Source organism: Pinus tabuliformis, chromosome 5_1 (assembly GCF_031772625.1).
Source record: "Pinus tabuliformis cultivar Carrire ecotype Pingquan chromosome 5_1, CPIR1, whole genome shotgun sequence".
NCBI lineage: Eukaryota > Viridiplantae > Streptophyta > Pinopsida > Pinales > Pinaceae > Pinus > Pinus tabuliformis.
Window position 1 is genome coordinate 144,801,390 of NC_142305.1, and position 22,815 is coordinate 144,824,204.

The following is a 22,815-nucleotide window of genomic DNA, read 5'->3' on the forward strand; positions in this document are numbered from 1 at the left end:
TTTTACTACCATTTCGTAAGGGGAAGACATTATTCACATTAGTGTTTCCTTTCTAAAGCTAACCATCGCAAGTAGGTTTCCAAGCATGTGTTGACCATTTATATTTGACCATAAATTTTGGAATGATAAGTTGTGATAATTTCCAATTATGAACCTTGCTATTTATTTTACTACTAATTAATTTGTTTGTGAATGTGGGATTTCAACTAGACTCGGTGGAAATGGGTATGTGATATAACTTAACAATTTGATGTATGAGAAGATGGGAAATTATGAAGGGTGTAAATGGGTGCAATTAGCACACAAGTGAGTATATTTAGAAAAGTGATTGTCCACCATCATGATGACCAATTTGTTTCCCACTTTTAGGAGTCCCGCCATAAAATCCATAGGAATTCCACTCCATATAGTGCTCGGCATCAATAGCAAATGCAATTCTCAAAGAGTCTTCACTACTACAACCATGTTCCTTTTATAACTATCACATGTAGCTAAAAAACATTGTATGTGTGCTTTCATGCCTTTGCAAAATAAGTAACACATAGCTCATCCATAAGGTTTCTAAAATACAAAGTGACACAAGATATAAGGTTAGAACAACTCCTATAAGAATCATTGTTTTAAGGTATAATTTTTCACCAAAACAATGCTTCATTTATACTTGAAGGTATCGTGTTGGCATGTATATCCTTTATAGGGAATTGTGATCTTCATGTATCCTTTGGATAAGAGACACCAAAATGTGGTTCACCAACCATTATCAACATGATTTAGTGAGATAATTAGGTATGGTCATGGATAACGAAAATATAAATAATCCCTCATATTCCCACAATAAATCATTGACTAACAGATGCTTTTATCCATTCTTATATATGATTTCATAATCATACCCAGAAATCTTAATGGTCCAATTGTATTTCTCCAAAGATGATAAAATCTACCACATATTATACTTTAAACTATGATGATTGATATTAATATAGACACACCTCCCAATGAGATATGGGTCCCAAATGTCAAATGCATGAAGGATGACCAAAATATCTTTCTTATAAGTGAATTTTTCCAAATTTATGTCACACAACTCCTTATATGATTGCTAAGGGGTGCTCTTCTTGCATCAACGTAACTGTTTTACTTGAGGCATCACATTGCAAGGCAAATGTCTTAGTAAAATTGGGAACTGTTGTATGGATGTAGTGCACATGGTTTCCATTAAAACTAAAAATTCCTATTTGGTGTCTTTGCTCCATAATAAGGCATTGATTTTCAGCAAGGTTATTAAGGGGATAGAAATTGTCAGATATTTCTTCAAACTTCCTATTGTATCCCGTAAGTCATAAGGAACCACATAATATCTTTAAGGTATTAGAGAGCAGAAAATGATACATAGTCACAGATTTCATGGGATCAAATAACACCCTCTTGTAATTATTGATGATGTGACCCAAGTATTCATCCTTTGAACCCTCAAAAGCACATTTGGAACAATAAATTACTATAGGTGATACAAGAGCTACAAGGCTCTATCAACATACTCTACTAAGGAGTATCAAGGTTTATCGTAGATTAAGATATCGTTAAAGAATATAATGATAAAATTACATACAAAGGGTTGAAAATTATTGCTCAAGAAGCTCTAAAGCATGGATTAAGAATTGGAAGGTTTAAAGAGAAACACTAATATCCCATAATAAACTTCACATATTTGGAAGGTTTCCTTAGGGATGTATACTTCCTTAATATGTATTTGGTGGTATCATGAGTGAACGTATAGTTTAGTGAAGAACTTGGCTCCATGAAGCTCATCCGAGATATCATCGATAACTAGTATGGGAAATTTTTATTTCGTGATAAACTAATTTGGATGATGTACACATACGCCAACTACCCTCTTTCTATAATACCATAAGCATGGATGAGGAGTAAAGAATTACATTGGGATATATGATTCTATTGTCCAATAGTTTTTGAATGATTTTTTCTATTTCATCATTATGAACAAAATGGTGCTTATAATGATGCACATTGGGTGGTTTACTACTCAAAAATATGGAAATAACATGGGCACCCTCATGACGTGAATTTGGTGAAGCAAAAAGTGTTTCAAATAATAATTTATTTTAGTTAAAACTATTTACAAACCATTGTGAATCTCTTATGGGAGGTTGTCGATAAATTGTTTGGCATTGAACTGAACAATAACATTAGTGTGGCCTTTCTTCAAATAACTGCTTTGTATATCAAGAATTGATCAATTTTAGGGGAATAAAAGATAATCCATTTTGATGTATGCTTATTCCATTCCTTATTGATGTTAAGATGCATTTCCTTACCTCATGGTAATAGGGTCCATAGTGCATAACCATTCTACACTAAGAAGTACATCACAACCATCCATTTTAATAATGAATATTTGAGATTTGAGTTGATAATTTCCCATTTGAATTTTAATATTTTTAAATTGGATTTAACATTTCATTGCACTTCCACTGGATATTATAACTTGAATTATGAATGACATGGATATAATGATGGGGTTTCTTTGGCCACTTTCCTATGAATAAATTTGTGGTGTTGCTACTATAAATAAAATAATTACTTGTATTTCTTTATGTAACCAATCAACTTCACTATTTTGGGTGTGAAAATATGGAATGGATCACTTTGGAGGGAAATCCCATGTTCCTAACAAGGAGCTTCTAAGGTTCTTTCTTCCTAAGTAAGAAGTGTTGTCCCCATTAATTCCATTTTAGAAGTGTCCTCTAATTGGTGTTTGGGAGGACACATCCATTTGGAATATTTTTCTTCTTCCTCCCATTCATGCCCTTTGAAATACCACTCATCACAAAAATAATATTGTTTGAGGCATTTCCATTTCATTAGTTCTCATGGGATAACGTTTGGACTTTCAACAAATGAGAATGGGAGGGAGTGGTATTAGTTACCAAAGAGTGCGAGGATGGAAAATAAAGGGGGGCCATTTGGTATATTCATTTATCACCGCCTTAACACCCTAAGCTCTCATACAAGCATCCAACCAATTTATTTGGCACGAGATCAAGACTTGTGCTACATTTTCCTTCTTAAGACCACTAATGGAACATTGTTAAGGAAATGAATTAGGTTCTTTGTGCATATTTCTACTTACTAGAAGGATATTATAAAACTCTATAGATATGCATATTTAGTGTAATGTTTTGAAACAACCTAAGTCATGATTGTCTAATTGAAAATGAGCATAGTCAATCTTCACAAAAAGGCTCCAAGTAGTATATCCTCTATAATTATTTTCTATGCATTCTCGATATTACCAATTCCCTTGATCCAATTATAAGACCCTCACTCTAGGTTTCATCACATCATCAATAATTCCATGGAAAGAGAAATAGTATTCCATTTGATTAACCCAACTAGTAAGATGAGAACATTTCATACTTCTTCATCTGTATTTTGGTGATTTTATTATTGAAATTAGATGACTAAGAAGTTTCCTACAATCCAAACCGATTTTAATTTCACCTTATCACTCTCATTCAGCTAAACGTTGTTTCTCATAAACATACATTCAACATATAGAATTCTAGAAATAAAATTTTCAGATTAAAACACATGTGACTGTCAACACATGATGAAAATAAATATGGACATAAGCACACTAGAAACACACATAAAAATACAAACAGACTGTTGGTCAACTTAGACCCAGGCAAAACCCCTTCAATCTTCTACGGGGAAAATCTGTTAGTGAGCTCTTCAAATTTATGTATCTTTCAAGTTCAGGAAAAACACATTTGTAAACAAAGAAAAACAACAAAATACAGCTTATCTCTTCATCCAAATACTCCTTGAAAATCGTGCCCACTTTGCCTCAATTTTCATGCCCACTTCAAGCTGAAAATATGTAATGTATGGATACGAACTGTATGAACTATATGGATTTTTCAATTTTTCAATTTTTTTTCAAAAACTTCTCTTGAACGGCATGTAGCTCACAACATTAAATGTTGTTCATACTGTACCTTCTACTGTCTTCTATGCCTTGATTTTCGTACCCATATTTTCCCATAAATCACTCCTTTAGCTTGCCACAACAAATTTCTCCTTTAGAACTTTTCTCTAGCTCTCAGCCTCCTTTCTCCAATATGTTCATGAAGAATGAATCTACTCTCTCTTTTCTTTTCCCCCTTTTGTTTCCCTAAATGACTTTTGGGCAACCCTAAGAGTTAATGGAACAGATTCATTTAGATCAAGGGATGAGAATAAATGTGCATTTAATTCTCACTTTCTATTTTTTAACTCACTCATTAAATAAAGTACCCACATTGTGCTTTATGTCTAAAGTCACTTTTCACTTTATAATTTAACATTGACTTTACCACTTATAAAGTCACTTTCACTTTATAAAGTCATACTTAGGAAAAGAATTATTATGGGCACTTTTCCCTAAGTAGAGACTAACCCATGGGAAACCAGTTTTCCAAGATACATTAAAAATCAGCACTCCCTCTTACCGAGGAATTTTTTTCTCACCACACCCATCTTGTCCCTGAAATGGAGATCCTTTCCTCTTGGCAAGGACTTTATGAGAACATCGACCACCTGCTCATCTGTTGATATATAATCCAGCTTCACTGCCATCTTTTGAACATAGTCCCTAATGAAATGATATATGGTTTCAATGTGTTTTGACCTGTCATGAAACACTGGATTCTCCACGAGTTCAATGCAACTATGATTATCACAGTGAATAATCGTCGGTCTCCACTTCTGATCAAATAGGCCATACAACAACTTGCGAAGCTAAATGGCCTCACAACTAGCTTGGCTAGCAACCATATATTTATCCTTAGAAGATCTCAAAGCACCTTATGTTTACTTTCAAAACAACCATGACAGAACTATTGAACCAAATCCGAAGTAACACCCTGAAGTTCTTTTCCTGTCAGAAGCACAACCTGCCCAATTTGCATCTGTGTAACCTGCCAACCTCACTCCATATCCCCACCTATAGTCCAGACCATAATCAATAGTCCCCTACACGTAACGAAGAATGTGCTTTGCAGCTACCCAATGCACCCTCCTGGGCTTAATCATGAACTAGCTAAGTGTGTTCACTGTAAAACATATATCTAGCCTAGTGTTGACGAGATACATCAAGGACCCAATACGTTTCCTATACAATGTGGGATCCACCAAACTAGAATTTTAAAAGCTTCTTCCAGTTGGTGATCGTAGGTGTAGAGATGGATCTATAGTCTGCCATGTGAAATCTGCTCAACACATCCACAACATATTGCCCCTACCCGATAAAGGTATGCCCCTACTCCTTCCACACCTCAAGCCCCAAAAAGTAATGCATCAACCCAATGTCCTTTGTCTTGAACTCCATCTAAGTGGTTGGAATGTGCCATTAGGCACACAAATAATGGTTATTTTGGAATTAAAGCAATGTGATTAGTCTTATGTGAGGAGAATTTTGACATAGTGTTCCCAAAATTATGGTTTGATCCATATAGAAAGTTTACTATAGAGTGGTACCACCACAATCAATGGTGCATGAGGAATATTTTTCATTATCCTAATATAGTTTTCCCACAATGGTTTTTGTTAGGACGTTGATAGAAATATTACTCCTAGAATGAGCATTAATGTGATTACATAATTCCTAAATTCATTATATGCTCAAAGATGTAATATTTTTGTTATTGATGCTATAGATGTTATCATTTTCAAGGCCCTATGGAAAAAGTTTTGAGTTATTTAGATCTCTAGTATACAAGGAGGAGTTCCAACTATAATACTCACTTATATCTTTCATGTCACTGACTAACGAGGATAGCATGTACCCTTAGCCATGCTACTTGATTCTATGGTACATGAGAGTGATCTCCCTAAGTGTTATTCTGAGGGTGATATAGTAATAGGACAACCACAAGTTTATGTAAGTTTGGCTTCAAGTCCACATAATGGAACTTTGATATACATCAGGGTATGTGAAAGACTAATTTATAGACAAGAGCTACTTAATGTAATAATTTTTAAAGGGGTATAAAGAGAGATTAAAAGGGTGTGTGATTCAACTAGTTAACACAAACAAAGAGTTGAGTTCATCATTACAATATAACATAGTTTGGTTGTGTATTGGTTTAGCCATCACAATCTATGAATCCAAGTGTTGAACCAAAGTTAAATAAAGATATTCTTACATGCATGTTGGTGATTAACAATATTGTAATATTATTTCAACATTAATAAGGTGAGAATGAAAACAATCATAATTTTAATTCCATAGAGATCCATGTTAGTGAAATGGAAGAGGGCATAGGCTGACTATTTCAAGATCATGTGGCTAATTCATAGGGTTCACCAAACCTAAAATTTCAATTTTGGAATTCAGTGAAACTAAAGAAAATTATAAGTTTCTTTATTTTTGTCAAACTTCAGATATGAACTTAATAAAACAAATTTGAGATTAGATGACAAGTTTGATTTAGGGTTTAGTTTGAATAAAAAATTGAAAAAATTGGACGACCCACAAGTGCATATTTCTCATTTTTTATCTTGACCTTTAATGACACACATTTCTCCATGTATCCACTCTATCTCATGCATCCCTTGCCATGACAATCTGCGTGTATAGTGCAAACCTTCTGGTTTATGCTCATACATTCCTATGTGTAAACCCTCCCCTTGGAAAATTACCTCCCTTGCAACATCCTATAAATCTCCACTTGGAAATTACTACCTCCCACACTAAATCATCGTTTCTTTTAAACCCGAGCTACTTCCTGGAAGGTAACTCAAACAGACTTAACATAAGATTTCAACTTCCTAGGGGAAATTGTTTTTGTTTATTTTAAAGTTTGTTGTGTGTGTGTAGATAGATAGATGAGAAATGTCTAGAGCCAAACCTCATTATAAAATTTGAACTAGAATTTGAATTTAATAATCTCCAAACCTAATCTCAAATTCAAACTAAGTGACTTAGTCATATGGTATTAAAGAAGATTCATAAGAGACCTTGAAATAGTTTCCATGTGAAATGATTTGAAGATGAAGAAGCTAGAAGAGTTAAGAGAATTTGACACAAAGATTAAAAAGGAAAGTTTATACTAGAGGAAAAAAGCCAAGGAGCTATAAATAAAACTTAGTAGACAATATGACTCTTTCACAACCATGGTGTGAGAATTATACAACTGCATATTGAAAATATTGCAATTGGTGAAGAAATTCATTTAGTTAGATAATTGGAAAGAGGAGAGGTTCACCAAAATGATTGCTCAAATATACCAAGATTTTACAAGAATGAAGAGGCAATGGAGAAGATATAAGTATTATTCCAAGAGATCAAGTAAGTCCCTTCCATTTCCACTGCAAAATCTAGAACCATGATGAAGTCAATCATGGTAAATTCACCTTTAAATAGCCTTCCCCAAGAGCCATTTTAAGAAATTTTGAAAATCACAATAAAGGTATTAGTTCAAACTTATTGAAGCAATTGGAATTCAAATGCTAAGGGATTATGATTCCCATTATATCTCAATAGAGACTTAAGTATGAATGCTTAATATTTGATGGAAAAGAAGCACACAAACCAAATGTTTCAAGGAAAAAGGAATTCAAAAACATGTTATTTTCTAGGAGGAAAGGCCAATTAGTAAAGGAGTGTGAAGCAAGCCACCCAAATATCCTTGTAGAAGATTGCAAGAAGGGAACAAAGGAGTGATTTTTACACCCAAATCTATTTCAACACTAGGGGGACTAAGAAGTTAAGATAGAAAGTATCATCACAAATTAAAAAAATGCATGATGTGGTATATTTGGTTTATTTTTACTTGAACTATTTCCAATAACTTAGATTAATTGGACTTGGGAGGCCAAATTTTGGATACTTGACTTGAAACTCCATCCCTAAGAACAAATAGCCAAGAAGAATGTTTGAAGAGTCAAGATCAAATGGAAAGAGAAAAAATTGCACCTATAATATAAGGAGTAGTAGTCTAATCACCTATTTTTGTAACGAATGTTGCCTCTAGCCATAATATGGACAATGGGCTCATGTAGAAGGTAGCTCGTATTCAACTCGTATATCCCATCCTACAATGGAGGCCCCTTTCTTGAAGATTTTTTAAAGATTTCTTGATGGTATGAAATGAGCTTGGCATGTAGAAGCATAGGAGAAGGAGATTGAAAGGATTTAAAATTTCCAGGAACCAAAAGCTTGTAAATGGGGAGGTGCAATCCAAAATGAATCCTTCAAATAATCTCTCTTTTTAACTTTGTAATAAGAAAAATTATTTTGCAAAGTTTCATCAAATTTTGTTGATAGTGATCATGATTAACAATAAAGTAGTTCAATTTTAGTATTCATAGAGTAAAAAAATACACTATAACTTTTATTTTATAGAAATTTATGGTGATCAAATACATAAACCATAAATTAACAAACTTTTTTAAAGGAAAATATTAACCTTAAATAAATTCAAACAAATTATATATATATATACGCCTTCCATATACTGATCCACCACTTGTGAAACCATACTAGTAGCATAAGTTCAAAACCTTTTTGTTAAAAGTGTCGTGGATAACCATAATTTCTTTAAAAGAGAAATTGTAATTAGAAAAATACAAAAAGCATAAACAAATGACCATGAAGATAACTTCTCCCTGAATTGCGTTTCTCATAAGAGAACTAGCTTGCTTAATCATAATCTAGGAGGAGTGTCCACTTGGATGGGTGCTTGTTTTTCATTATCATTGTTTGAAAAAGAGATATCATAATTTGGAAATTTCTTAGTTATTCTTCATATTTTACTATTGATATTGTCAACTTTGTCCATGATTTTAGCCATGCAAACTAACAATTCTCGTTGGGTGTCATCTATATTAGTAAGTACTTTCCACCTGAGAGTTTTGATATACCATTATAGGTTGATCATCTGCATGTAGAAGGAGGAGCGTGCCCTAGTAGAGATTTCCACATTAAGGATCTACTCCCTAGTTTATTTGTGAACTAGTTTGTTGAGGATAAACTTTCTACTCTATTGGACCTCATCTTCCACTTCAGATATTTCTCTCTGGAGCATTTCAGGAATAATGTTTCTATACCTATCCATGATGGCATGAGCAGTTGTTTGGGCCCAAGTTTGACCAGTAAAGGAAGGAGGTGATTTAGAGGTAGGGGAGGGACCGAGGCATCCTCTTCTCCCTCCACATTGTGAGGCAGAAAGACAACGTCTAGTCATGTGGTTGAGTGACCAAGGGTAAGCTAGCTCAAGAAGGGAATCATAGGGGAAGGTGGAAAAATATAGATAAATATAGTGAGGTGGGACATTAAGGGTAGAATGAGAATAAAACTAGAGGGGGTGACCCCAATGGGGGAAGATAATCCCTAGAAGATAGACATAAATACAAATAGGAATTCGAGAACCAGAGAGAGAGGACAGGAGGGAAATATAGTTGCACAAAGGTCTTAAGTCCAATTTAGAGCACCACACATTAAAATATTCCTACGATTACATGCCTAGTGAACGAACATAAAACCATAATGTAATGAAACAATAATTTATGAAAAATAGTGATACCATAACATCCACCAATGAGGAAAAGTTTAGGACAAACATGAAAATCAATGCTAACCTGATACTTCTCCTTTGTGTTTGTCGTCAGCCAAAATTCATGTGTTCCAAGCTTATTAGTTTCCAATTAAAAATTATGTCTACTCTTGCATGAAATGTGATCTTCGTCCCTAAATGGTATTGGTATACTAGATTCATACACTCTCTCTCCAATTATAGTATGATTGCAAAAGTCACAAATTTCGCAGAGGAACCATGTATGTTGAGTACCACAACCTATTATATAAGCTTCAAACCACCCTCTCCTCACATCCTTAGAACACCCAATGTCATAATATGCCATCATCCATTGAATTTCTATCATGATTGTTGTTTGGTGGCTCCTAATATCTTTATGCAAGACATTTTCCTTCTCTTGACTTCCACACACCTGTTAGAAATTGTAATTACTTCCGCATGCAAGAGTTGGCTAAATTTGGAGAGTCAGTTAACTGAGTCAAGTCAAGTGAGTTTGAGTGCATGTGAAGTTATTTTATGCGAGCCACTAGTTGGAAAAGTTTAAATACCCCTCACCGAGTTCATTGTAATCATAAAGTTTTTGTGTGATCAATAGAATAGCCACAACTTGTGTGTGTTTGGTGTGAATTATTTGTGTTATTTTGTGTCTTACCTCTGCTACCTTTCCAACAAATTGGTATCAGAGTCAAGGAAGGATCACAAGATCTGTGGTTCCTGGAGAGCCAGTAAGAAGAGGGCCAAGTGAAAAAGGCCGAAATTTTTATTTTTTATAAATTGCGTTGCAAAATTGTCACATTGTTAACTGGAGATAAAAGTGTGCAAGTGAGGTGAGAAATTCACATTTTGTTAGTGCAAAAAATGCGATAATTTGGTCAAAACTACGAATTTGCCAAAATTCAAGAGATCTGCGCAGGTACCATGTGTTAAAGTTGCACAATCCCCATGAGGTATTAAGAAAAGGCAGAGCATGTGAGAAAGTATTAAATTAAAAAAGGAGCGCGTGATAGGAGTTCAAGACCAGGGCATGTCAGGAAAGGTTCTTTTCAAAATTCACGTGGATTCATTTTACCCATATGTTAATTGTTTCGGATGAACGAAGTGGGATGGTCTTAAAGTGTTATGTCTTTTTAAAGGGCAAATTTATTAAAAGTTTATTGGTGATCCACAGTGATAAAATGTTATGAAAGTCTAAAAGGCGTTTACATAAAGTTTGAAGGGTTTTAACATAAAAGGCATTCAAAGGTTTTTTTTCAGTCTTTTTTTTTTTATATATTGAAACAGGTTTAGTCTATAAAGGTTTTATTTTATGAGTGTCTTGTTATAAAGATATTCAAAGCGATTTAAAAGTGTTTTTTTTGGGATATATTTATGGAGAAGGTTTTTTGAAAAGAGAATTAAAAGAAAACGAAAGGGTTTTATTGGCAAGCAAATTTAGGGCTTTACAAAAGTCTTCTCATCGACAATGTTTTATGTGTTTTCAAGCGTAACAATGTCTTCGGTGAATATTGTGCCTTATGGGGGCGCATATTAAAAATCTTATTTTCTTTTTAGGGGTGATATTGAAGATAGTCTCATGCAATCGAGAAAGAAACTATAAGAAAGAGGAAAGAAAACAATCATGGGTCATAAAGTGCGACTAAAGAAGATTAATAAAGGATCGAAAATAGAGGCAAATACTGTTGTTGTGTTTAGAGAGGTTCAGGCCACAGCCGAGGAACTAAGAATTACAGTAGAAGACAAAGAAGAAATCGAGGTTGATTGGTGCAGCATGGATCTGTTACGACCTCCTATGTTTAATGATTCCCTAGCTTTGAGTTTCATTCAACAAGAAATGGATGAAACAATTATGTGCAAGGTAGAAAAAACTGCAACTTCCGATGAAGCGTGGGGGATCTTGGAAGAAGAATTTGGTGCAAGGGAGAGTGACATGAAGCAGCAGGTTATGTCATAAGCAAAGAAGTAAGCCACGTGTATGAGAGTAGATGAGCAAGACTCTTAGTGGACAACCCAGCTTGGAGAATCCCACTCAAAAGTGGATGATGGTTGTGAAGACCATATAATTGAAACCCATTATGCAAGAATGCATATGAATAAACAAGATGCAACAAATATTGCAGAGAGAGAGACATAAGCCTTTGTATGTGAAGCAGAGCAGGAGCATATAAATGTTCAAGGACTCTACTATAATGTGCTTGGAGCAAATGATGGTGAATCCCATAGTGACAAAACACATGTGGATGATGACTGCAAAGTGAGATGTGAATTAATGCATCTAGACGCAGTTGATGGAGTTGATGAAGTTGAAATTGTCAATGAGCACATTCATGCTCGAATAACCCACCATAGGGTGGATGAACATTATGTTGATGTTATGTGTGGTTTCTTTTTTGCAATAGAGATTGATTGTGGCAATATGGTAAGTGCCATGTTTGATGAAGAATTGAAGGTTGAAGTTGCCACTGTAGCAGCAAGATATGAAGCAATTTGAGCTACTCATGAAGCAATATGTCACCTAGCAGCAGCTGATGATCGAGAATAGGATAAAGTGATTGAAGAGTTTTTGATGAGAATATCTACTGACCACATAATAGTGGAAGATAGCTTCAATGAAGTTAAAAGAATGCAGAGAAGGAAGAGGTAGAGTAGGAAGATCTCACGAAAGAGCATAATAAAGATGCTTTTAACATTGTTTTTGAATATGCAGGCGTTCAGAATAGCATGGGCGAAAAAATTGAAAACAAAGTTACTAATAAGTTTGATGCAGATTTGAAGCTCATTAAAGAATGGATTCAAAAACCAATTGAACAAATTAATGTGAGTCTTATAGCAGTAGCTGGAATAAAAGAATTGAATGAAATGGTGAATAATAATCTTGAGTGTGAAAATTAGAAGAAAAAAACAGAAGTACTCGATGATGAAAGTGAAGAGAAGGATATGGGAGTTTCTGAAAACAAGGAAGAATGCATTAAAACCATTTTCAACAATTGAGTCATGAAGAGATAACATTCTGCTATTAAGACAAATGACAAAAAGAAAGACAAGAATATTATGAAGCACAAGCAGCAGAGGGAAGAAGACAATTTATAGTTGAACGAATCCTTGAAGAGGAAGCTATAGAAGACCGACTCAGATCAACTTCAAGACAAGTCAAAGAAACATTGCAGCAGCAACAAGTAAAGAAATATGGAGCCTACAGTAAGAACATGCAACAGAGAATAAAACAATTTCAAGGATTAGAATATGGAGGAAGAGAAAAAGAAAATGCAAAATTGTAAAAGTTTTGAGTCATTATAAGCCTAGCTAAGACATAGACCAACACACATGTTTGAGTGATAACTGAGTCAATTTCTATTGTAAGAATAACAAGCATAGTTAAGTCATGTTGAGTCATGTTTGAATTATGTTGAGTCATACAGTCGTAATTAAGAGGGAGTGTTAGAAATTGTAATTACTCCCACATGCAAGATTTCCCTAAATTTGGAGCATCAGTTAACTAGTCGAGTGAGTTTGAGATAAGGTATAGTTTAGGAAAAGTCAAATTCAAAGCATGTGTACATGTGAAGTTATTTTAGGCGAGTTGCTAGTTAGAAAAAATTTAAATACCCCTCACTAAATTCATTGTGATCATCAAATTTTTATGTAATCAATAAAAAAATTGTAATTAATATGTTTTATGTGAATTATTAATATTATTTTATGTCTTATCTCTTTGCCTTTCCAACAACACCTCTAACCATCACCTCTAACTTCATTCACAAAAAAACCAAATCAACCTGTAGTCGCAAGTGTACGTGTACCTTTTTAACTGAATAATGTCATTTGGCGTCTTTCCTCTAAATAACTTGCACTCAAATCAACTTGCCAAAGCCACCCTCCATATACACACCCACTTACCTTGGGAATATAACTTTTATATTAAAAAAAAAAACAAAACATATTAAAAAAAGGAGAAGATAAAAGGCGTAAATAATAGTCTCAAAAAAAAAATTGCAGTCCAAAGCTTGAAGAATATTAAAACAAATTAATTAGTTCATCATCATTTTTCTTTACGATTTGATCGACCAAATTCAGCGTTTGTTTAAAAGAAGGGCATTAGGATTAAGCATGGTCTGTACATGGGGCCCATGTGGTGCGGTGAAGTACTGTCTCAGCAGGCTCTCGCCTCCGTTCAACACGACCAGGTAGACACCGGAGCTCTGGATTATATGCAACTTATTTTAAGTGCATGTGGAAATATGATCGATCGACAAAAGTCGTTACGAAAACCCTAACAGACATATTATATTCACTTCTCCGTCGTTGAGGTAACCTCCAGTTTGGAAAGGTCTTCTGAGGTAGAGTTGAACACTTCAGCACCAGGAAGCTTCCCAAGGGTTGAATGAATGGCATCCAAGAAAGAAATGGGCTTTATCATAGGTGCAAAGCCTATATAAGGCCACCGGGATGGTAGAGACTGAAATCATATGTGATCAATTCAGAGCTGCAAACATTTGTTTACAGCGATCAGTTAAGTATTTCGCTAAGCCTTCTTGCAGAGCTACAAGCTTATACAGCATATCCGGTTTGAATTGTAGGATTTTTTAGCTGAGATTTGAAACCTAGCCTACTACATTGGTGAAGTCGGCCGTTGCACAAGACTTCTGTTTTTGAACTTTGAAATGACGTACTCTGGAGATTTTTCCTTGTTCAGCCGAGTCACATGGTTTTTGTTTGCGGTGATGGTGATTTTGGCAATGGCGCCTGTCTCTGAGGCGACAGTCCATCACCATAAATGGAAGCTCAGTTACCAAAACTGGTCTCCTGATTGTATGCAAACAACCATCATCTCCATTAATGGGCAGCATCCCGGTCCGACGATCAGAGCTCGGGAAGGAGACACTGTTGTTGTCGAATTAGAGAACCAGATGCCCACTGAAAATGTTGTCGTTCATTGGCATGGAATTCGCCAGGTACGATTCGCTCTCCATCAAAGTGATTTCAGAGCTAATTCTGATTGTGATGGATTGGTTTTTTCTTTGCCCGCCATGTACGCTCTTATAATACATAATAATTTTGATGGAAATGCTCATGTGATTCAGATCGGAACTCCGTGGGGCGATGGAACTGCATCCATGTCTCAATGTGCAATCCTACCGAGCGAGACATTTATCTACAGATTCGTTGTTGACAGAGTATGTTTAACGCATTTTCTTTTCAATAATTTCAACTTAACATGGTTATATTATTGTGTTGGGATTCTGTAAGGAGACAGTGGCCTAATGTTAATTATGTATGCAGCCTGGCACATATTTCTATCATGGCCATTACGGTCTGCAGCGTTCGGCTGGTTTGTATGGCTCTTTGATAGTCGACTCCGCAAAAACAGAGCCCTTCGTCTATGATGGAGAACTCAGCATCATTCTCGATGACTGGTGGCATACTAGCACTTACCAACAAGCCCTAGGCCTCTCATCCAATCCTTTCGTCTGGGTTGGGGAACCTCAGGTATATATATCGTCTCATTTTCATCTTGGCACTGCGGTTTGAAATCCCGATTGATCTAAACTGGATGAATAAACGTGAATTTGTGGGTTGATATTGCAGTCTCTGCTGATAGAGGGCCGAGGAAAATACAACTGCTCCGCAGGCAGCAGTACAAGTTGCAACGCTACCAGCAGCCAATGTTCGCCCTACATTCTACCGGTGAAACCTGGAAAGACATACCGCCTGCGCATCGCCAGCGTAGCTTCTTTATCGGCCCTCAATTTTTTGATTCAGGTGAAATAACACATTCACGGATCCTACATTGTTTCATCTTAATTAATGCTTGAAATGAAGATCTAACTATTTGTTCCGTGTTTTTCAGGGACACAAGATGACCGTTGTTGAAGCGGACGGCCACTACGTGGAACCGGTGGAGCTGGAGAATCTGGATGTGTACTCCGGAGAAACTTATTCAGTTCTGATAACGGCCAATCAGGATCCCACCAAAAATTATTGGGCAGCTGTGAATGTGAGAGGGCGGAAGCCCAATACGTCTACGGGCCTGGCCATCCTCAACTATCTCCCCAATCTCTCCACCAAGCTACCCACCACACCGCCTCCTCCGAGCCCTGTCTGGAACGACTATGCCTATAGTAAGTCGCTCGCCAAGAAGTTTGTGGCCCTCACCGGACGCGAAGAGCCTCCTCCTACGAAACCCAGCAGACAGTTGATTTTATTGAACACACAGAACAAGATCAATGGATTTGTAAAATGGGCCATCAACAACATATCGCTGGTTCCTCCTCCCACTCCATACCTAGCCGCCATGAAATACAAAATTCAGGGCGCTTATGACACCACACCCCCTCCTGACGCCTACCATCCCCGAGATTACAACATCAGTATCCCTCCCACCAATCCAAACGCCATTGAAGGGAATGGTGTGTACGTATTCAAACTGAACTCTGTGGTCGACGTGATACTCCAGAATGCAAACACACTGAACGCAAATAACTCGGAGATCCATCCATGGCACCTGCACGGTCATGATTTCTGGATTCTGGGCTACGGCGAGGGTGCATTTGATCCCCTAAAAGATCCAAAGAAATACAACTTGGTGAATCCTCCGCTTCGTAACACGGCGGCGCTGTTTCCCTACGGATGGACTGCTCTGCGGTTCAAGACAGACAATCCGGGAGTGTGGGCTTTTCACTGTCATTTGGAGGCCCATTTCTTCATGGGAATGAGGGTAATATTCGCAGAAGGTATTGAGAGAGTAGGAAGGCTGCCTCGTTCGGCCATGGGATGCGGCCTGACCATTAACAAAATGATGCATAACTGATCCAAACTTAGATCAACGCATTGTAATTCATATTGAAATTTGACATTATTTAGTTATTATACTGAACGGTATACCTGTACCGTCTATATTAAAAAGAAAACAGAGAATAAATTTGGCTGCAGATTTACAGAATCAACAATATTGTGTGAGATTGTGTAAATATTTAATTCGTGAATGTTGCTATCTTGCTTGTCCTGATCATCCTCTTCACGAAGTGCTTCTGAGAGTAAACTTCAGATGTGAATCATTGTCACATAATGACCAGCTCTGCTGAAAACCGTGAAATGCTGATGAAGAAGAAATCAGTTTTGCTGGCTACCTAATCGCTGATTATAAATACAAGATTTTGGGAAGCTTTTGCTCTGACAAAAATGGCGCAGTTTAATTAAGAGGTGGTCTGCGCTTTTTAATTGAATTAGGGGATATGGTAATTTTTTATTATTTAAAATAAATTTTAAAATATATAAGTATATTTAGTATTTATTTTAAAAGAGATTGAATGTGAGTTTAATTAAGAGGTGGTCTGCGCTTTTTCATTGAATTGGGTGATATGGTAATTTTTATTATTTAAAATAAATTTTAAAATATAAAAATAAATTTAGTGTTTATTTTAAAAGAGATTTGAATGTGAATATTTTATGATGGTTAATATTGTTTTAAACAAAATTGATTTTAAAAAGATTTACAATATATTTATATATACTTAATTAATTAATGAAATATAGTTGAAAACAGTATTTACAAAATATTATTTTTTATTTTTATTTTTTTTTGAAAATGCTAACAATTTTAGGAATTAAAAAGATATTTGCATAATATTATTTTATTTTTTCAAATGAGCTCAAAGTTTTAATGTTATTAGTTTAAGCCAAGAAGGAAGTAAGTTTTTATTGTTCCGCTACAAACAGTTTTAGATTTAGTAAAATTTTCACTCTTCCGTTCTAGCAATTTATTTTAAATTATTAAATTATTTTTATATCTATATTATTATTTGTATAATAAAAAATAAAATTATTAAAAAATATAAATAAATTTATAGCTTTAAAAATTATAATGGAATATTGTTATAAATTTATGCAAAAAAAACTAGAATCTATTCAAAATAAAAACACTGATAAAAATTATTAAATCAAAATAAAAGTTTTCTTTTTAAAAAGATAGTAATGGGTGGGATGAATGTTTGTGTTGTTGGAATATTAATTCCTACTTATTTTAGTTGTGACTTTTGTTGTTGGAATCTTAATTCCTACTTATTTTAGTTGTGATTTTCTATGTAAAGAGTATATTTCTATTCTATAGGATTGGTTTCCCTACTTTGGTGCGTGGTTGAGATATTCTCTCAACCGACAGATTGTGTGTCCAAGATTGTTTTCTGAGAGATTTTCCATCCCATCCAAATCGTAGCCGAGAGCCAATAGAAATGAAGTGGGAAATAGGAGCCTGTGAGCAGGAGCCCTTGTCCAATGTGAAGGAAACACATTTCCTAGGCGTAAGGAAAAGGTTGTGAGGTAGATTTGCCGTTGATATTAGAGAGATCTAGACAATGTCTTGCGCACGCAACCTCTTCTTTCTTTTCGGGTCAACTAGACACAATTGGAGTTTGGGAAGGTAAACACGTTGAGCGTGATCAACTCAATGTAAAAGTGCAATTTGTGAATTGCATAGTTAAAAAAAACTCCAATGAGAAACAAATTAATGTGGTATTTATAAATGTTTTGGAATTAGAAGCATTGAGCCTAGCTAACTCAATGAAGTGGTTTTGTTAGAAATAGTTACTCTAACAAATCATGCAAGTGAATCCAAGAAAATTAAATCAGAAAAGGAAAGAAGAGACCAAAAGCACTCGGTGGTCAAGGTTGAAGTGTGACAAATATTGATTTGTGCAAAGCAAGTGAAAATTTGAGATGATGGACAACTAGTTGAATGTTTGTGTGAGTTTTTGGGATAGACTCAATAGCATGTTGTATTATGAGTCACCAATTTTATTAGTAAGCAAGTCTAGGAAATTTTGTAGTGTTCTTTGTAATGTATGTACCTGGTAACTCCAAAAGTTGGAGTTGCGTTGTAAGCCTTGTAAGGCATGCGTACCCCCATACAGTTTGTGGTAATCTAAAAACCACTTTATATTTGCAGTGTCAGTTTGTATTAAGCTAGAAACCACATGTAAAAGTGAAATGGGATAGAGATTCCTGTTTGCATGGTTTAGGGTTAGCCGAAAAAACCCTCGACCTGGTTGAGTCAGGTCTTTGGTGAGCCTTAGTGGCTGGAGTGCCCTAGTGCCAGGTTTGTATCCCAGAGTGGATGGAGTGTCCTAGTGGTAGGTTTGTGGCCCAAAGTAGCTAGAGTTCCCTAGTGGCAGGTTTGTAGCTCAGAGTGGATGGAGTTCCCTAGTGGCAAGGTTGTGGCCTAGAGTGGCTGGAGTGCCTTCGTGGCTGAGTTTAATGTTCGTGGATGTGTAGAGATTTGGTGGCTGAGAGCCCTTGGTGGCATGGTTGAGGGTAATCCGATAAAACCCAGAGCATGGTTACGGGTAATTCGATAAAACCCATGATGATGATGGAGGGGGATTTACAGGTACATGTATGCAGTTATAATGGTTGACAGAACCATATATGTGAAGGACATCCTATAAAATTGGCAGTTGCAACGGTTGGAACCCATGCATTCCAATGGATGGTTTCTCCTTTATATGGACATCAACATATTCTTTTATGTTTGAACACAACTAGACTTTGTAGATTGATATCAAGACAAGTACTCATTAAGGGAATGTGTTGGAATATTAATTCCTACTTGTCTTAGTTGTGAATTTCTATGTAAAGTGTTTGTTCCTATTCTACAGGATTGGTTTCCCTAGTTTGGCGCATGGTTGAGATATTCTCTCAACCAACAGATTGTGTGTCCAAGATATTTTTCCTATCTTGAGACAATATTCCTATATATATGTAATATCATATTTCATTAATGTGACATAGATATTCCCCTTATGAAATTGTAACATGTGATGTGTAATGGAAGGGGTTGAAAAATTAAGAATGAGATCTTGTCTTTGTGTTGTCGGCCATTAAAAATGATTACTATAAATGCACCTTATGACATTCATAGTTGTTTGATGTTTGGACTATATCATATAATTTGACTTCGAATTTAAGTGTGATGGATATATATATATATATATATATATATATATATATATATATGTGTGTGTGTGTGTGGGTGGGTGGTCTGTGTATCTTTATCCGTGTCCAAGTGGGTCAAATCCCTTTAGAGCATCCTCTAGTGGCTTGTTAGTTTGCAGGTCTTGGACCCTTTTTTCTTCAGTTTTATGTTGGGTCTTAGGTAGATATTGGACAAATTTGGGATGCATGATTTTAACCTTGTTGCTACTCCAATGGAGAAAATTTTGAAGCTATTTCCATGGAAGGAAGTACATTTGAAGATCCAACAAAGTACAAACAACTTGTTGGAAGTTTGAATTTTCTAATTACTACTTGACTTGACATAGCTTTTGTTGTTGGGACACTTTCCAGGTTCATACATCAACCATGTGAAGGTCATTGGAATGCAGCGAAGTGAGTGCTGAAGTATTTGAAAGGCACTTCAAAAATGACATCAAATATTCCAAAGTTGCATATCTCCATCCCACCGGCTATTCAGATGTGGTTTTGATGGAGATAGGGAGAATGAGATCTCTACTTATGGTTATTTGATGAATCTTGGATCAACAAACATCAGTTAGAGATCACTTACGCAATATGTTCTTGCTGATTCTACCACCAAAGTCGAATATGTTCCAACAGCTCAAGCTACAAAAGAAATCATTTGGCTTTGCAAATAAAGCAAGTATATTTTTATTGCAGGTCACAGATTTTGTTTGCAAGTTGAAGCACATGGATTAAATGAAGTAATCAACAGAACTACAAACTTCCCATTGTGGAAATAAATCATATAATTAAGAATAAATGAGCATTTAATGCAGGGTTGGAAAAATGTATGGGCAGACTTTTATTCCCCAAAAGTTATTTGTACTCCAAAACATCTGCAAGTTCATAAAACTATTTTTTTAATACATACGACCATCCTATGTTTTAAATTCTTTGACCTGCCATGAATCAATGTATTAAAAATATATGTTTGAATATACAAGTATGTAGAAACTTGTCCTTTACTTAGTTGTGGGAGTAAGTCTAAGAGGAAAAGAAGAGAAAATCATGGAGCAAATTTTGGTGTGTGCGTAAAACAACTAGTTACTGTGTTTTACAGTGGATTACTCCACAACAGTTAGTTTTACTTGGTGAAGGAGTTGCAGCCTCCATATTTCATGCGAATGTATTTTCTTGTTTATTTTACTACTAATTAATTTGTTTGTGAATGTGGGATTTCAATTAGACTCGGTGGAAATGGGCATGTGATGTATCTTAACAAGATCTATGAGAAGATGGGAAAATATGAAGGGTGTAAATGGGTGAAATTGGCACACAAGTGAGTATATTTAGCAAAGTAATTTTCTACCATCATGATGACCAATTTGTTTCCTACTTATAGGATTCCCACCATAAAATCCATAGGAATTCCACTCCATATAGTGCTTCGCATCAATAGCAGTTGTAATGATCAAATAGTCTTCACTACTACATCCATGTTCCTTTTATAACTGTCACATGCAGTTAAAAAACATTATGCGTATGTTTTCATGCCTTTGAAAAATAAGTAACACTTAGTTCATCCATAAATTTTCTAAAATACAAAGTGACACAAGATATAAGGTTAGAACAAATCCTATAAGAATCATTGTTTTAAGGTATCATTTTTCACCAAAACAATGCTTGATTTATACTAGAAGGTATCATTTTGGCATGTATATCCTTTAGAGGGAATTGCAATCTTCATGAATCCTTTGGATAAGTGACACCAAAATGTGGTTCACCAACCAACATGCTTCAGTGAGATAATTAGGTATGGTCATGGATAAGGAAAATAGAAATAATCCCTCATATTCCCACAATAAATCATTGACTAACATATGCTTTTATCCATTCTTATATATGATTTCATAATCATACCCAAACATCTTAATGGTCCACTTGTATTTCTCCAAAGATGATAAAATCTACCACATATTATACTTTAAACTATGACGATCTTAATATACATACTCCTCCCAATGATGTATGGGTCCGAAATGTCAAATGCATGAAGGATGACCAAAATATCTTTCTTATAAGTGAATATTTCCAAATTTATGTCACACAACTCCTTATATATGAATGCTAAGGGGTGCTCTTCTTGCATCAATGTAACTCTTTTACTTGAGGCATCACATCGCAAGGCATATGTATTAGTGAAATTGGGAACTACTACATGGATGTAATGTACATGGTTTTGATTAAAACTGAAAATTCATATTTGGTGTCTTTCCTCCATAATAAGGCATTCGTTTTCAGAAGGGTTATTAAGGGGATAGAAATTGTCAGATATTTCTTCAAACTTCCTATTGTATCCCATAAATCATAAGAAACCACATAATGTCTTTAAGGTATTAGCGTGCGGAAAATGCTACATAGTCACAAATTTCATGGGATCAAATAGCACCCTCTTGTAATTATTGATGATGTGACCCAAGTATTCATTCTTTGAACTCTCAAAAACACATTTGGAACAATGAATAATCATAGGTGATACAAGAACTACAAGGCTATATAAACATGCTCTAATAAGGAGTATCAATGTTTATCGTAGATTAAAATATCATTAAAGAATATAATGATAAAATTACATACAAAGGGTTGAAAATTATTGCTCAAGAAGCTCTAAATCATGGATTAAGAATTGGAAAGTTTAAAGAGAAACACTAATATCCCATAATGAACTTCACATGTTTGGAAGGTTGCCTTAGGGATGCATACTTCCTTAAGATGTATTTGGTGGTATCATGAGTGAAGTTATAGTTTAGTGAAGAAATTGGCTCCATGAAGCTCATCCCAGATATCATCAATAACTAGTATGGGAAATTTTTATTTCATGATAAACTAATTTAGATGATGAACACATATTCCAACTACCCTCTTTATATAATACCATAATAATGGATGAGCAATAAAGGCTTACATTGGGATATATGATTCTATTGTCCAATAGTTTTTGAACGATTTTTTCTATTTCATAACTATGAAGAAAATGGTGCTTATAATGATGCACATTGGGTGGTTGGCTACTCAAAAATATGGAAATAACATGGTCAACCTCATGATGTGAATTTGGTGAAGCAAAAAGTGTTTCAAATCCCAATTTATTTTAGTTAAAACTATTTACAAACCATTGTGAATCTCTTATGGGAGGGTGTTGATAAATTGTTTGGCATTGAATTGAACAATAACATTAGAGTGGCCTTTCTTCAATAGTTGC

General features: G+C 35.2%; 1 protein-coding gene across 1 annotated transcript; it reads left to right on the forward strand.

Moving 5' to 3' along the window:
• The first annotated feature begins 14,102 nt into the window (after window positions 1–14,102).
• LOC149163827 (L-ascorbate oxidase-like) lies at window positions 14,103–16,549 on the forward strand. The gene is made up of 5 exons (XM_089430813.1): window positions 14,103–14,554; window positions 14,684–14,776; window positions 14,883–15,089; window positions 15,189–15,362; window positions 15,451–16,549. Exons 1-5 carry the CDS (start codon window positions 14,264–14,266, stop codon window positions 16,408–16,410), a joined length of 1,725 nt encoding a protein of 574 aa, XP_089286939.1. The 5' UTR covers window positions 14,103–14,263; the 3' UTR covers window positions 16,411–16,549.
• The last annotated feature ends 6,266 nt before the right edge of the window (window positions 16,550–22,815 follow it).